A 17,392-nucleotide genomic window follows, 5' to 3' on the forward strand; every position below is an offset into this window, starting at 1 on the left:
AAGCTGAATAAATAAGCTTTCCATTGATGTATGGTTTGTTAGGATAGGACAATATTTGGCCGAGATACAACTATTTGAAAATCTGGAATCTGAGGGTGCAGAAAATCAAAATATTGAGAAAATCACCTTTAAAGTTGTCCAAATGAAGTCCTTAGCAATGCATAATACTTATCAAAATGTAAGTTTTGATATATTTATGGTAGGAAATTTACAAAATATCTTCATGGAACATGATCTTTACTTAATATCCTAATGACTTTTTGGCATAAAAGAAAAATCTATAATTTTGACCCATGCAATATATTTTTGGCTATTGCTACAAATATACCCGTGCTACTTAAGACTGGTTTTGTGGTGCAGGATCTATTTTTTTTAGATTTGATTTTTGGCATTTTTGGCTTTATTCTGACAGGACAGTAGTAATTACAGGAAGCAAAGTGGGATAAAACAGAGGGTCCACAAGCCGGGATTCGAACACGGGACACCCGTAGTGCAACGGCGCTATATGTAGGCACTGATAGCCTTGTGGGCAGCACGCCGATATATAGCACCATTGCACAATTCATTTCTTTTAAAAGAGAATCTTACTGACCCCAATCTATTGAACGCAAGTTTATATTCAATATAGAAATTTAAATATAGACATTTCCAGTCCTGGAAAGCACATTTTTAAAATTCTCTCAAATTACCAGGTTTTCCATGAGAACCTGAACACTGTCGAGTAAACATGTAATGATACACACAACACTTCAACCTCCTCACCTTGGCATGTTTTATTTCCAGCTCAGTCATCTCGATCAAGTTCTTACGGAAGGCTACTACACGCCTCGCCTTGAAGCTGGTGAGCTCTACAAACACAAGAAATCAAAACTGATAATTAAACCACTTTGATGACTTCAAAATTTCTTTGTAATTGACCGTCTTACCAGGCACAATGGTAATAGTTCACAGATAGCTCCTTGCAGGATTTAAACCTACAATCTTTTGACTACCAGCCCAGATCTATAATCACCATCTTAACTCTTCATATACTATAAACTCAGATCATCAGAGTAATTCATCAAGGTTATTAGACAGTTAAATAAAATTAAGTTTTGATTGTACAACACCTTTCTTGCCAGACTCGGAGAGCTTGTCAAACTTCTGCAGACACTGCTTCTGGTTTTCCTCAGCCTGTGCGATGTCCTTACCCTTCAGACGAGCCTTGTCAAGAGCTTTATTGGAGTTCTCGTTATCTGCAAGTGCCCGTGCACGTCTATACAACAGGTCCTGATGGAAGGAATGGAATGTGTTATTGCTCAACCTATAATCAGGATAAATCGACTGTTAGTGAACAATGACCCAGGGTGTTCAAAATTTTGTTGCTGTTAGAACCAGTAATGTGCACTTGAAAAATAATGTACGTTTCATTGACTGGTAAAATAAAATCTAGGCAGCTGGTAAAACTGGGGAATTCAAGGTGGGCTCTACAATGACCCCATTCTGGAAATAACTATAAAATTTAAAATCTAATACATTTGGTTGAATTATACAATCCAATGCTTGTAACCAATGTAGTGTTACACAACTGAAATAACACAAACAGGAGGTGTCACCTTGGCAGCCTGGATGTCCCTTGTGTAGTATCTCAACAATTCTGTCAGCTTGAGCTCCTGATCTGATGCCACCCTGTCCTCCAATTTCTGCAAAACACACACACTTATGGTCCTATGAAAGTAAATAAAAATTAGGTTGGTAAGATAGATCCTATACAGATACTCACTCTAAGCTTTTCAAACACTTCAGCATATTTTTCTAAGTGCCTGGAAGGAGAAAATAGATTTAGTAAAAAAACTGTTGTTTAAAATTACTGTTGTTTGAAATTTTTCTGACTTACATGTTTAAATGTGTCGATTTATATATATTTAAATATATATATATAAACTTTTTATGTTTTAATTGTTCATCATCATTGAGCCATAAAAGACATTAAAAAATATACATACACTGCAAAAAAAAAAGTCACCGTCTAGATGTAAATAAGCAAATATGTGATTAATATGTTTCTGGCATGTTGTATGTTTGGCAACAATTCTTTTAATCCTAACTGATGCAGTGTGTAGCTTTTTATTTCTCAAACTGTCAAGTTGGAAGATGTACCCGTGTACATATTCCATGATGATAATGTCAAGATTCACCAGGTTCAAATTGTGAAAGATTTCATTTGACCTTCAGATTTAGTAATACTATGCTTTTGCTGTGGTATTGTAGGGTTAAAAGAATTGTTGCCAAACATATAACATGCCAGAAACATATTGATCACTGCAATAACGATCAGATCCTTGATTCTTTATTATTGCCAACGTTTTTTGGCCAGACAGTGTATATAACAGTACTGACTGTTAACAACTACTAACTACACTAAGGAGCTTGTTTCACTTGCCTATCAATTAAGTATGCCCTTTAACGAATCATACATTTATTACTGTCCTTCGCTAAATGGTGTTTTTACTGCAAACAATATGAAATATAATATATTTCTCACTTTTTAAAGGCAGTGTTGTTGTCTGCAGCAGTGCTGTTCAGAGCCCCAGAAATGTGGTTATAATCATCAGCAACATCTTAGAAAAGAAAGACAATCTTTTTGTGAATAAGAATGTCTCTTAGCATTAACAAAAAGCCAAAATACTTGTAGCCAGTTGATTCATTTGGATGAAATGGTCTCACTTTTGTGGGAACGCGTCATTTTCTCAGCCTTAGCAGTGGCATCTTTGATTTTACTGGAATAATCCAACAGAAAAGTCTTCTCCTGTTCAAAAAACTCATCAACCTCCTGCAAAAAGAAAGTTAAAAAAACGGACATATCATGAGACAGAACACTGCTGCCTTGTGTTGATATCAATAAAAACATACCCACAGAGAGTTGATTGGCATACTGACCTTGACTCCTGAGATGAGGACCTCATCAGCACTCTTTACCATGTTCTTAAAGAACCCTCCAAACATTTCCTTGGCATTTTTCCTCCTCACGCTGAGCTAAACAACAAATGAGAAGAGGATTACAGAGTCAAGCACAATATGTACCGATCAGAAGGCAGAACCATAGTGCGCACTCTTTATCGCCACTGGCTGAGATCCAAGGAGGTCACTTGTCTTTGTGATCAGTATAACTGACATAAATTAGTGCAATACAAGACTTATGGGTTTTGGCTGAGTTTAAAGAGACTTTTTCCTATATGTACTGTATATATATTTTTATATCAGCAAAAACAGTTGTCCAGTCAGAGACAGTTTTTGCACTGAACTAAGCAGGAAGTGGCCCTCAGAGTAATATCCTCTTATCTCCAATATCCTATATCTTCTGCACTCATCCTCCACTCTCTCTCTCCATTTGTGTATAAACTGCCAACATTGCAGCGTCGCAGGAAATAAGCAGTGCCAACAGTCCCTCTCACGGTCTCTCTGTTTCCTGGTCTGGGAAGAATAGGACTGGCCAAGACAAAATGGAAGACTCACATCCTGGTCGTATTCCAGGAATATCTGGAAGTTTCTGTCCTTTCTGAAGATGGGGTGGGAGGAGAATCTCTGAAGAAAAACTTCATGAACCTGCACAGTCTTCTTAAAAACAGCAAGATATTCCCTGAAAGGATACAATGTTTTAAATATATACTTTTAAATGTCAGTAATGCCACAAGGATGTGCAAAAAAATAGGAAAAATATAAAAATATAATTTAGAATTAAACTCACGCCTCAAGTTCCTGCTTCATTTTGGCATATTCCTCCTTTGTCATGCTCGATTCCCCCTCTCCCAATTTATGCATCTTCTCCCGGGGACCCTCAAAGTCAGGTTTTGGTGGGGCAGGAGGAATCTAAGGAATATGGTAAATGCAAGACATTTAGCTATTCCAACAGTCTACAATGCAGACTGATGGTCAGTAGAGAAACTTTGTGGTTTTCATGTTGGCCGACAGAATGCCTGTTGCTGATGATGAGCTTTCATAAATCTAGACAATATGAATATGGGTTTTAACTTACAATGAGGCCAGCATATTCCTCAGTCTCCACGATTGTGTCATGAAGCCAGATGAATTCTTCATGCTGTCGTGGCACAGAAAATTCCGGCTTCTGAAAGGAACTAAGCGTGGTCTGAGAGGAAGTGAAGAGCAAATCGACACCATGAGTCAAAGATATACTGTCCTCCACTACTACAGATCATGGTAAGTTACACTGTGAAATACATGAATGTGTGCAAGTAACTGACTTATTTGAATGATTATAAATATTATCTGTTGTCTCACCTTGGTGTGGACGGTAAATTTGACTTTGTCACGTTCACAGAGGGCATCAGGGATATCAATTACGAGAGATGCATCATTGTTCAAGTCGACTGATACAGAGCGCACCTATATAAAAACATGATTTGGTGAAAACTTAATCATCTTGTGACAAATCAAGAAGAGAGCGTCAAACAAAGACTGAGAACTATAGTCATGTCATGTAGAGTCCGTCTTTTGAACAGTCTCTGTGGAAAAAAATGCTAAAATATTTTATTCTGCGGTCTATGCTTATGAACTCACAAACTCTGTTCAAAAACCATGTTAGCAAAGAAAACTTATTCAGTCACCTATCCCACAAACCGTAACAGTAGTTTGGAAAAAAGTTCAGAAAAAGATAAATTTCCTCAAATCATTTCTGCAGAAAAGAGAATACCAAGTACAATACAACTACAAAACAAATACAACTAACGTATTGGCCAATATCACTAAAGTATAATTACACTGGCAACTAGCTAAAACAATATAATTATTATCAGACAGACAGACAGACAGATAGATAGATAGATAGATCTGATACGACGACTATTTAAAAAAACGGTTTTGTAGTTATTATTAAGGAACAGCTAGTAAAGAGTTAATGCTATGAGTGAGTGTGACAATCGTATGATTACTCACTATAAAGTGCAAACAGAGCTGGGCGGTTAGATTGCAACCTGCTTAAAACATCAATTAATATGCTTTATCTTTACAATAGAGAGATGTGACAGCACTTACCTTCTCCTTATCACTGTCCTCTGAGATAGATGTCATGTTCAGAAAATCTTTCGCTTATTTTATCGTCTCTGGGTTGTACATTAAACTGTACTTTTAACTTTTCAACAGCTCGCTGCTTTTCACTCTCCACTTTCGCCTGTCACTGTTCACATCCGGCTCGAATATTTTTCTGGCTGCACGTCAAAATAAAAGTAAAACTTAAATTGGTTGAATTTTTGACAAAACCCCGTGAAAACAGAGAAAATATTATTACATACCTAGTTTGCAAATCTGTAAAAGTAGTTAACAATATGTTATGACATTTGAGAAGCTGTTGTGTACAGTTGCTTAGAGTTTTGACCACTAGGTGGTAGTAACGTGTTGAAAAGCTTCGAGTGATTTCAATACAATTGTTTTATTTGGAAATGTGAGCCTATATACATATTTATACATATTTTATGTGTTGGCTGTCAATAAAAATCTAGAATATTTTTAAAGTCTATACCAAAAAAGTTGCATTGTGGGAAATGGTGTTTTATGGTAACGTGTTAAACCTACTTTCGATGCAGTTCGAACTACAATTCCCATAATTCCCCCAGTAGATCCAGTTCAAATTGCGCCCCATTTGAAACACCGGAATGCAGCAACCTCACGATCGCTAATCCACTCCAAAACTTTTTGGTTTATTTAATTTTGATTGATCTGTCCGTTTTCCAAAGCATGCGCAGATAGCTGCAACAATTACTACAGAAACAGGATAAGAACATCACGTATGGCGATCACAATGCAAGTATTGAAGCTGGTTATACAATGCAAGTGTGTGAGATCAATGGGCTTCCCCTCTGGTCAGTTCTAGCGTGTGGATAACTTTTCAACCAGCTGTCAATTATGGAGCCAGAATGATCTCAATAATAATTCACATTCACACATTCACAGCCCATGATAAACTCATGAATTTTAAACATTCAAAAATGTTGTACACAGTTGTACATCTGTGAATTGTGTTTTGCATTTGTGAAACGTATTTTATGAATATGTATTCTTATTTTGTGCATGTGAATTGGTTTTTGTGAATATGCACCCCCTCATTGAAGTCGCTACCTGATTGCCTAATCCCAACCCCACCCCTAATCCTAACCCCTCCCCTAAACCTACCAATACTAGGGGATGCATAATCTGACAGGGTGCAAATTTCGGCACTACACCTGGACCTTTGGCTCGTATAACATTTAAGAGAGATTCTAATAAGACATCTATACCCAGTGTGACCCGAATCCTTCAGAAGACCATGCCGCCTGACCAAGCCTTTTACCTGAAAAGGTGGAAGAGAAGGATGATTGCTGAACTCGGAGTGGAAGGGTTTCGAGAATACAGCTTGGGTAAGAATATTAATTTTTTTCATTATTGCTTTTTTATGTTCCATGCTGCCATTGAGGACAGCAGAGGTGTCCGGACATATAAAAGTGATGTGACATGTGGCCAAGTATGGTGACCCATACTCGGAATTAGTGCTCTGCATTTATCGTGCCATTGTGGTCACCAGTAGCCCTGAGAATGGAGCCTCTGTGCCATTGTGGTCACCAGGGCTTTGGCATAGCCCTTCCCACGATGCTCTGGCTGAGTGTACAACATCCCCATGGCACAGTAATCATATAACAGCACCCAGGACACAGGCTGATTGTTCTCATCTGTAATGCAGCATGTGGGGAAATGTCTAATGAGATTCAGGATGTTCCTGTAACCGTTGTCATCCCCACCAAATTTCCAAGTCTTATTAACTACATTGGCATGTGATTCATTGAGGACAGACAATCTGGGCTCTAGGTCACTGAGGAAGGAAGCAAACATATAAGGGAAAGTTTAAGCATGTTTAAGCTTTTATGAAAAATGTATCATACTGTACAAACACAAATTGATATTTATCACTTATTCAAAAAGCTTACCATCTTACCTGGTAATCAGCTCAGTTAAATGACTGGGCTCAGTTAATGTCATAAGGTGCACCAAGGATAACTCTTTAATATTGACACCCCAAGAAGCAGCAGTTTCCTTTAGGATTGGTGAATGACGTAGATCACATATATAAAAGTAACCAGAATTTATTCCGATAACCATCATTTTTGGGGGGGAAATTTCGAAGTCATACCTCCTATTAGAAAGTATGTGCTCCAGTCAACTGCATCTTCCACAGCAAGCATTCTTCTCAGGACTTCTTCATCGGTACTGTATAGAGTCACCTTCTTCATAAAGTCCTTTGCTCGATTATTCTAAAGATTTTAGACATTAGTGATACTGACATAAATGTGGTTTACTTGGACACATTTTTTAAATAGTTAATAAAGAACGTTTTTTCTCACATTTGGATCTGGTCGAACAATGATAGTGGTAAAAGCTGGCCACGTATCCATCAATACCTTTAAAGTGTGCGGTTTCCCTCTGTTCATAGCGAAAACAAATCCATAAACCTAAAAACCATCAGGCATTTGATTCAGTGCGACTATAAAAGTATGTGCTAAAGTCATACCTAACCATCGCTACACGATTCCTTCATGAAACAGACGCAGACTACTCACCTTTATGGATTAGGCAGATGTGCATATAAAGTAGTCTCCGCTATTTTTAACTCATCTGAATGTAAAATGTTCATGTTTCAAAGTGAAATCAGTCTGTAAAATATGTACAGGTGCATCTCAATAAATTAGAATGTCGTGGAAAAGTTCATTTATGTATTTTGCCAGGACGAGATCAAATACGTCTTTTCCAGACCAGATTTAGAAGACTTGGTGAAATACATAGGAAAATATTTAACCTAGGGTGACGTTCAGTTTTCCCGGGTCAACCCCGGTTTTGCCGTCCTGTTCCCCACTCGAGATGTCTTCGGAAATGTCCCCGTTTTATACGTCCAAAACACCCCGCAAATACACTGCAAAAAAACCCGACCAACGTAGCCTCCTGGTTATCAGAGCAATCGTACAGCGTTTATTTTCACCAACAGAGGGCGCCACAAGCTACACTGATGACTTCGACTACGTAGAAAACAAAAGAAATAAAAAAAAGTATTATCCTATTTGTTTTTTATCCATAGATAATAACAACTGTTATTCCAACTACAGCAGTCGTGGCAATCAAAACATGATGGAAAAACATTGTTTCAACACTATCAACATGATTGTATTAATGCAGCAACTTTGCAGAGGTTTATTTCATGCACAGAGGAAAAGTGTGAATGCAACATTGTGACATTTATAAAATCTAAAAGTAAACACAAATATCACTTCTGGTAGCTCTTATTAAACTGTTATTATATCAAAGTTTACTGTTTTTTTATGTTTATGTAAATACATAAAATAATATCCAGGCCAACACTAACACCGTGTTCTCAATCGTAGAATTTGTAACGTCAGGTCATTATGACTTCCATAATAAATTAACCAAATAAACACAGCACACAGACATATTGTGTTCAACCATGTTTTAATAGTAAAGGATGAACTAAACATGCGTTTTATCATTTAGAAATTCCTACACATTGTAGCTTTTTCAGAGCAACGGAGTCTAATGAGATGACATGATTATGTGTTAATGAAGTGTCTTTTATCATGATCTGTTGTTGGCAGGTTTTTAGGACAAACAAAACTTAGATTTTATCAAGAGTAAAGACTTAAGGTTCACCATTATTACTAATAGCAAGTAAATTTTATTGCTGCATGAATGTTGAAAAGCCCCAAACTGCACTAGTAACAAGCTCTAGGCCAGGCAGGTGTTTTCAAGGACTTTAATGGAGTTTATCCATGGCTGGCTCCAGACCGTTATTTTGCACTGAGTGGCCTTGAAGGAAAAGATAAAAAAGGGTCAATCTCTTTTAACATGGAAATCAAGAAATGTAAACAGATAACCACAATACTGTAAATTAGACACAGTGCGTCTTACCCGTGCAACATTGGGATCCTCATGAACGGCACACAGTGTCTCAACTCCACCCTTTCTGCAGTTGGTTCTGCCCATTTTCACAGTGAAGATGTATTTCAGGCCAGAGACAACCTGTAGTGTCAACCAGAAAAATGTTAAGGCATAGTTGGGCCAAGCCTGATGTGTGTGTCACACAGGCAACCTACATCAACTGATGATTAAAAGGAGGACCTTCCAGAAGTCCTTCTTACCATACACATATCATTATGTGAGCAAAGAGGGCATTTTATTTAAGCAGTAATAAGTTATTTATGCTACATACATTATTTTTGTAATTTTCACACACAAAAAACGAAAAAAGTTGTTTAAATTTGACCAAAAAATAAATAAAATTGTCTGGCTCCCTACATTTTTCTTCAAAGATTTATTTAATTAGGGACAGCCACCACTATTACAAAGTCATGCTGGAGAAAACTCTCTCTCCAAGTTTCAATATTTATTGAACATGTCTAGCAAATCACATTTGAACAATCCTTTACTCTCTTACCTTAAAAAAAAAACATTTCCTTATGTAGCATATAATATAAATAGTTTTCATGTTGAGGCAAACAATTCTGTTGGTCCCTATGTACAACTGGGAACAATTTCATGGTTCTGAGATTTCATGCAGTTGCTCTGAACAAATCTTTACATGCATGTACTGTTTTAAACATTTTTCATTTTTATTCCTATTATTCCTTGAATCTTTATCATTTTCTCCAGTAACTACTCATCAGAGACAGATTAGATAGCCTACTAACTCCAACACAGACTAGTAAAAGGCACTAGTAAAATACATTGAAAAGATACTAGTCACTACTTGACTACTACAGACAAAAAATATTTAAAAATGTAACTTAAAATAACGTACTTTTAAGAAATAAAATATTCAAACTAATAAACATTAAAACGTTTGTTAAACGTAAACACCTCTTTGACTGCCAGTAATACTGATTACACCCCGGTCACTGTGACAGCGTTCTAGGAGGAACTTACCGATATAAAGTTGGTTCAACGTTTGACGTTGGCTATTAGACAGATATTGAGCCGCGAAAAAAAATCAATAAATTCTTAGTGGATGAGTATAATTGTATAAAAAATGGCTTATCTGAAAAGCATTAGAACGTAGAACTGAACACACATCGCAGTGTATTTGTTTTAATCCACCTCGTGTTGCAACCATAGACTGTATAAAAACAGGTTGCAACCAAGCGGCAACCTCCCACTCTCTCTTGTGAAGCCAACACGGAAGTGACTTAAACTGTAATTCGTCAACTGGCCGCTAGAGGCTGGCTGCAAAAGGGAGGCAATCCCATAGACACCCATGTTAAAATGCCCAACTTTACAGCAGAAAAAAACGTTTACAGCCTGGTTCAAAAAATTATTTTGGTCTATATAGCTAATTTTGCCCTTCATGACAACTGTGAGGGGGGTGAATTTTTTTAATAACTCATCCGTTTAAACTACATTAAGCCTTAAAGTTCTGCATAATTAAAGGCGTGGCCACTTGAGTGACAGGTGGATTGCCGCTGCTGTCACCACCCGAGTGACAGGTGGATTGCTGCTGCTGTCACCACCGTCGAGCTAGGTGGGCGTGGTTTCAGCAAGCAGCTCCCGCCTCTTTGCCCATTTTCGATTATCCGGGAGTGACGCGCGGTGACGCACTGCCAAGATGGCGACGGCCGGCTCCGCCTACTTTAGGCTTCAAAAACGCTCTTCGGAAAACTACGGGTGACGTCACGGACACTACGTCCATGTTTTTATACAGTCTATGGTTGCAAGGCATAAAGAAGGCTCTAAAACACCGGCGCGCTAGCGCTTAGGCCAGCTAGGGACCGTCTACAAAGTACATGTAAAGGATAAAACGATTAATATTTTCCCACCGGAATTTTTTTTTTTATATATACAATTAACAAAACAAGAGCAATTTGTACACCAAGGTCTTTGAAAGATATAAAGACAAACACTTATAACGCTCACTTGAATTTAAATAAGAAATATTGCAAGCAAGATATGTGATTATGTGGTAATTATTATATTATTACTATTAATAAATATATTAATAAAAGAAAAACAATATTAAAAATCATTATCATTCCATAATCCAGTGGTTATGTAGTAGGCTGATTCCAGGTCCTTGTGAGAACATTTTAATGTTTGTTGTTTTCACAGAAGTATGACACCAAAAAAGTACACACTATTGAAATTTAAACATATAAAAAATTTATTTAAAATAAATACACTCTTCTGTATCAACGTCATGGTGTGTGTCTTGTTACTGTTTTTATAAGAACATTTTTATTTTTGTTTTAGTCACAGAACTATAACAGAAAACATGCTACTGAAATTCAACAATTAAGACAAAGCTGGCAAAGAGTGTTGTTTTGCAGTTGTTTTGACTTGATCTAATTTTTAATAAATTAATTTATCAAACATTTTGATGGTGGTTTTAGCCACAGAACTATAATTGAACATATACTATAGAAAATGAAACCAATACATAATTTTGTTTAAAATAAATACAATCTTCTACCTCAGCTTCAAAGGCTGTGTCTTGTTACAGATTTCTTAAAGAACATTTTGCAGTAGTTTTCATTGTCAAAAGAGATGCAGAAGTCATTCAAAAATCACTTGCTAAAATCTTCCAAAGAGTTTCCAGTATTACTGCCCCCTAGAGGACGATAATGCAGTTGTTTTGACTGAGTTTGACATCCAAACCTTTAATAAATTAATTTAAAATGCATACAGTTTTCCATCTCAACTTCAAAAGTTGTGTCTTGTTAATTTGGCCTAAAAGAGCATTTCTATGCAGGTTTTACTCTCATTTGTAAATCAGGACCCATGCTATTGAATGAAATTCAAATCTGTTAATAAATTAATTTAAATGTATGCATTTTTCCATCACAACTTCAAAAGCTGTGTCTTGTTACTGGTTTGTAGAATAATATTTTAATGTTGGTTTTAGCCACAGAATTATGAGAGAACACATGCAATTGAAACTGAATATCCAATTAAATTGTTTATTAAGCTGATTAACCAATACATCAATTACCGTATTGTCCCGAATATAAGACAATGTTTTTTTCTTGGAAATACATCTGAAAAAACGCGGTCGTCTTATATTCAGGGTCTAGACTTTGACATGTCAATAATACACCCACAACACTAGGTGGCGCCAAATACGCATAAAACAAGTGTGCATGTTATAAAGATCGCGAGTAAAAACAAAAGAAAAAGAAAACCTTACAGCTGCACGAGTCGTGACTGTCACGTTACCCTGATGGGACCAAACTCCCTTTGTGATTTTAAAACGTAAGACAGTACCCAGATTTGAAGACTACGCTCAGGACAAATAAGGGACTCATGAACAACTATCCCCCCCCCCAAAATAAAAAATTAATGAAGTTTTTTAATTAAATTCAATTACATATTTCCTGATTTACATATGAGAGTAAAGCCTGAATTGAAATGTTCATTTAGGAATCAGAAACAAGACACACCCTTTGAAGTTGAAATAGAAGACTGTATTGATTTTAAATTAATTTATTAAAGGTTTAAATGTCAAACTCAGTCAAAACAACTGCAGTATCGTCCTCTAGGGGGCAGTAATACTGGAGACTCTTTGGAAGGTTTCGCAAGTGATTTTTGAATGTCAATAGCGTGACTTCTGCATCTGTTTTGACAATGAAAACTGGAAAATGTTCTTTGAGAAATCTGTAACAAGACACAGCCTTTGAAGCTGAAGTAGAAGATTGTATTTATTTTAAAGTTAAACTAAATTATGTATTGGTTTCATTTTCTATAGTATGTGTTCAATTATAGTTCTGTGTTTTAAATTAATTTATTAAAAGTTTGAATGTCAAACTCAGTCTTAACAAATGCAACATGTTCCTATAGGGGGCAGTGTACTGCAAAATCTGTGAAAGGCTTTGTGAGCTTTTTGCTTAATCCTTACATTTAAATAGCTTTTGCTGTGTAGCCGTTTCGTGACTAAAGCCACAATGTAAATGTTGTTCCATGAACCAGTAACATGACACACCCCTTAGAATTGGGATAGAAGAGTGTATTTATTAGAAATGAATAGATGTATTTGTTGCCATTTCAATATTGTACATTGTGTTATTGTTCTGTGCATAAGACCAGCATGTAAATGTTGTTCTATCAACCAGTAACAAGACATACCCTTTAAAGTTGACATGTCAGACTTTGTGTATTTTTAATTTATTTATTCACATTTCTGAATATGATACTCAGTCGAAGCAACTGCAATGTATTCCTCTAGGGGGCGGTGTACTGCACACTCTTTGGGAAGCTTCCAGCGCTCTTTCTCAGTTTTTACAATTCAATAGTTTTTGTTGCGTTACACTTTTGTGAATAAAAACAACATCTAAATGTCATTATAGGAAACAATTACAAGACACACCCCATAAAGCTAGTATTAAACCATAAAGAGTATTTGTATTTTTTTTTATTAATTGATGTATGTGCTTACATTTCAACATTATGTGGTGTGCTAGTTCTGCAAATTCAACCGATATCTAACTGTTATTCTATGAACCAGTAACAAGACACAGCCTTTGAAGATGAGATAAAATGTATGTTTACAAAAATGATATGTTAATAGGTTTGAATTTGATTATTCAATAGTATGTATCCAATTTTTTTTATGAAAGTAAAAGACACATAGAAATGTGGTTCTATGAACCAGCAACAAGACACACCCTTTGAGGTTTAAATGTCAGACTCTGTGTATGTTTAAGGGGTCATATGATGCTATTTTAAAGATCATTATTTTGTGTATTTGGTGTAACAGAATATGTTGACATGCTTTAATGTTCAAAAAACACATTTTTTTTCTCAAACACGTCGTTTTCAACAAAGCCCCCTCCTAACCAATGATTCCTAATTGCATCTACTTCCGGAAGGCCAAATAAAGTGCTTTTGCTTTCGCACTGAAACACACAGCGTCTCCCTGACATGGCTGCTTCAACACTTGTAACACTCCAAAGAGAAAGGAAAACTTGAAATCGCATCATATGACCCCTTTAAATAAATGTTTTCACATTTCTGAATTTTAAACTCAGTCAAAACAACTACAATGTGTTCCTCTAGGGGGCGGTGTACTGCACATCTTAATAAGCTTTTTCTCAATTTTTACATTTCAATGTTTTTTTGTCTTATAGTTATGTGAATAATATCCACATTGAAATGTTCTTTTAGGAACAAGTATCAAGACACACCCTTAGAAATTGAGATAGAAGAGTACATTTATAGAAATTAATTGATGTATTTGTTTACATTTTAATATCATGTGTTTTGTCTTATAGTTCTGTGACTAAAACCAACATCTACATGTTTGTTTAGGAACCACTAACAAGACACACCCTTTGAAGTTAAGATAGAAGAGCGTATTTACTTTACATTGATTGATGTATTCGTTGACATTTTAATATCATGTGCTGTGTTATAATTTTGTGAATAAAACCAACATTTAAATGTTCGTCTATGAACCAGTAACAAGACAAACCCTTTGAAGTTGAGATGGAATACAGTATGTTTTAAAAATGAATGTGTTAACAGATTAAAATTTAATTCAATAGCGTGCATCCTGATTTACATATGATAGAAAAAGATGGTCAAACTTGGTCAAGACAAGTGCAATATCTTCCTCTAGGGGACGATAAAACTGCACAATCTTTGTAATGCTTTGCAAGCTTTTTCATAAACTGTTCAATTTCAATAGCTTTTGTTGTGCTATAGTTTTGTGAATAAAACCAACATCTAAATGTTCTTTTATGAACCAGTAATAAGACACACCCCTTAGATCTGAGATTTATTTTTTTACACATTTCACAAGTGAAGCATTTAGATGGAATAATTGTGCTTGTGGCTCTTGGTTTTTTATTTTGCAGACGGTCCCTATCCTGCACTTTTACATTATAAGGTCTATCAGTTACAATACCTTAAAGGCAGATTAAAACAAAATAAAACATTGTGTGTTCTCTTCTACATTTGAAAACAATTATAACACATTATGTTTCTTTAAGATTTCCGAGGCTGAATCTCTGACAAATGTCAAACGTCGAACCAACTTTATATCGGGAGGAACTAACTATATGACTAGGCGTGATTCGGTGACGTTCCCAGTTTAAACGACGACAAACCGAATAAACATTTAAAGTACTTACTTGTTTTTGGACCTTGATGACCTCGGAAACCTGACGCACAAACGCATCATTGCTTTGTCTGTTGTAATGGGCCACTGCGAACTGTAACGCATTCTGAACCCCTTCATCGTTCATGTCTGCATCCATTGGGGCTCCAGTCAACCCAGCGCTCCCCACGGCCAAAATCACGGCCAAAAACGGCACAATCATCTTAAAATACATGCTCGAACCGGATTAACTGACTCGCCCTGTCTTGATTCTTCCTTGCTATGTCGACAAACTGTAACCAAATCTGCTCACCGAGATTATATAAACAAACGTCACTCTCTGTAGCTCTGCGTTTAGGGGCGGGGCGTCGTGCCTCCACCAATTGCAGTTTCAGGGAGAGGCAATGGGTTTTTGAAAAATTCATTGTTTTGTCTTTTTAATTTAATTACAGCACTTGTAAGGCGAACACTGTATTGGAATAGTCTTTTTAGTCTTCCTCTTTACACATTGAAATGAACTGAAATCGTTTTGCGGATAATTTCAGCCGTAGGTTTAGGCTATATATGCTATGGATTATGAAGGATGTTAATGGAGCGGATTGAAATGTTTGTTAAAATATCAGAATGTAATTTGGGTTTTTCATGTGGAATAGTACCAAAATGTATTCACAAAGATAAAGCAAAGCCTGTTTTGTTATACAGATGTTTTTAGTTGGTTGAGATTTTTGAAGAAAAATAATACGATTAAATTATTGAATGCAGCCTATAAGCACTGAGTTACTTTAATTTTGTTTTATAAATTTTGTATTTATTTGTTTGATTTATTTAGATGTCTGCTCCACCTACCTGATGTTTGTCGTAACAATTTGATGATGTTGGTTGCATACATTTGAATGTTTTTGGAAACATTTGAGAAAAACTTGTAATTTTATGTTTTAAGATAATTGATATTAAACCTAATCGAATTACCAGTCTTTACAATTCAAACTAGGCCGTCTGCTTCAGCCACTGTGTCTGAATTTTTATAAATCCCTCTTTCTTTATTTTTCTATTGACAAATTATTTTCTGTTGACCCCATTTGTATAAGCAGCTTGGATAAGACATGCAGGTCTTTATGGCTTATGGTTTTATAAATCTGTCTCTGCTATTGTGATCTCAACAAAAGCAGGTGTAAAGTAGCTCAGAATGAATGCCTGTTGTTGTTCCTATAAAACAAAATCCAAAACTCCTCTTTGAAAAAATTATGCTGTAAAAAATTGTAACTTCGTAACACTTTATTTCTAGTTTCAGTCCTCCCATTATATTTAAGCAAAATCAAAGTGGTGCCAATTTTGCCTTTTGAGAGAAAGCTCAGATAATGGTTTCATTCACTGCACCTCTTACAGAAATTGCTCATTCATACAGAATCAGGACTTTGCAAGATATTTTAACTCACTGAGTAAACAGGGTTTAACCTCATGCAAAGTCACAGTGATGATTACCATAAGTCAGTGGCCTGGGATATTTTTTAAGCACTTCCAATTACCATTCCAAACTGTCCTGTACTTACAGTTTCTCTAGATTTGTACTATGTTATAATTCTTAAAAAATATAATGACCTATTGTGGCACTGCTAATGTTTCTTATTCCTTATTTATAAGTCACATTTGTTAAATCTTTTGTCTCAGCTCTTAATGATCGGTATGTTTAATCAATGCATTGTGTGAAGCAGCCCAATGATTGATTCTCACCACTAAACTAATCACTGTTATTTGCAGAAAGTAAGAAACAAGCAGTGACCCTTCAGTTTCCTTCCTTGGATTTTCTATGATTATTTTACAAGTAGTCTTGAAACCAGGCAGACGTTTACATCATTATTTGAAAGCACTGTAAACAGGGTTGCAACAAAACCCTTAAGAAACTGCTTACTGTTGCTGTAATGGTACAGGTATAATCACTTAATAATCACTTTTTAAAGGGCTTTGTTGCAGCTGGCTGCAGGACTTTAGCATAGTCTCAAAGATTAAATAGATTTGCGCCAATTTAGTCGATTGTTAACAAGTTGCCTGAACTTACTTCAGGAAGCCCCCAGGGGCTTCAACTCTGCTTCTGGAGACACACTGTCCAGGAGAGTTTTGCTGCAAACTATGATGAATGTAATAATGTATTATCATCTCACCCATTGATTTGGAAATGACAGTAACTATAGTCAAAGAGAGTCATTTGTGGATTCACAAACTGATATATAGGCCTATTACAAAATACAAAACTGCAACATTATGAACATGTTGCTGGAAGCA

General features: G+C 36.0%; 3 protein-coding genes across 3 annotated transcripts in view; all 3 read right to left on the reverse strand.

The window, feature by feature from the left end:
• The window catches only part of LOC107705401 (sorting nexin-5-like), a 7,548-nt gene extending 2,366 nt beyond the window's left edge, over nt 1–5,182 (reverse strand). The window contains exons 1-12 of the mRNA XM_016508675.1: nt 5,032–5,182; nt 4,279–4,383; nt 4,016–4,126; nt 3,728–3,849; nt 3,496–3,619; nt 2,920–3,015; nt 2,707–2,812; nt 2,525–2,600; nt 1,763–1,802; nt 1,596–1,682; nt 1,110–1,269; nt 763–848 (exon numbers count right to left, since the gene is read on the reverse strand). Coding sequence (XP_016364161.1) covers nt 763–848; nt 1,110–1,269; nt 1,596–1,682; nt 1,763–1,802; nt 2,525–2,600; nt 2,707–2,812; nt 2,920–3,015; nt 3,496–3,619; nt 3,728–3,849; nt 4,016–4,126; nt 4,279–4,383; nt 5,032–5,067 — 1,149 coding nt within the window. The 5' untranslated portion in view covers nt 5,068–5,182. The remainder of the gene's footprint in view (nt 1–762; nt 849–1,109; nt 1,270–1,595; nt 1,683–1,762; nt 1,803–2,524; nt 2,601–2,706; nt 2,813–2,919; nt 3,016–3,495; nt 3,620–3,727; nt 3,850–4,015; nt 4,127–4,278; nt 4,384–5,031) is intronic.
• A 1,364-nt stretch (nt 5,183–6,546) lies between these two features.
• Nucleotides 6,547–7,657, reverse strand: LOC107705352 (glycine N-acyltransferase-like protein 3). The gene is given in 5 exon segments (XM_016508612.1): nt 6,547–6,838; nt 6,962–7,090; nt 7,156–7,277; nt 7,368–7,475; nt 7,571–7,657. Coding segments are annotated over 5 exon segments (738 nt in total).
• An 810-nt stretch (nt 7,658–8,467) lies between these two features.
• Nucleotides 8,468–15,468, reverse strand: LOC107705402 (cystatin-like). Its single transcript, XM_016508676.1, has 3 exons — nt 15,147–15,468; nt 8,941–9,051; nt 8,468–8,838 (listed from the first exon to the last, which is right to left on the reverse strand). Exons 1-3 carry the CDS (start codon nt 15,345–15,347, stop codon nt 8,758–8,760), a joined length of 393 nt encoding a protein of 130 aa, XP_016364162.1. The 5' UTR covers nt 15,348–15,468; the 3' UTR covers nt 8,468–8,757.
• Between the last annotated feature and the right edge of the window lie 1,924 nt (nt 15,469–17,392).

The sequence above is a fragment of the Sinocyclocheilus rhinocerous genome, unplaced genomic scaffold (assembly GCF_001515625.1).
Source record: "Sinocyclocheilus rhinocerous isolate Xijiao unplaced genomic scaffold, SAMN03320098_v1.1 scaffold564, whole genome shotgun sequence".
NCBI lineage: Eukaryota > Metazoa > Chordata > Actinopteri > Cypriniformes > Cyprinidae > Sinocyclocheilus > Sinocyclocheilus rhinocerous.

Excerpts from the sequence above, each read along its gene's own strand:
- LOC107705402 (XM_016508676.1), bottom strand. The coding sequence starts at position 15,347 with ATGTATTTTAAGATGATTGTGCCGTTTTTGGCCGTGATTTTGGCCGTG. Across the intron at positions 9,052-15,146 it reads TCATCAAGGTCCAAAAACAA|GTTGTCTCTGGCCTGAAATA; the intron begins GTAAGTACTTTA and ends TTGACACTACAG. Across the intron at positions 8,839-8,940 it reads AGGATCCCAATGTTGCACGG|GCCACTCAGTGCAAAATAAC; the intron begins GTAAGACGCACT and ends TTTTCCTTCAAG.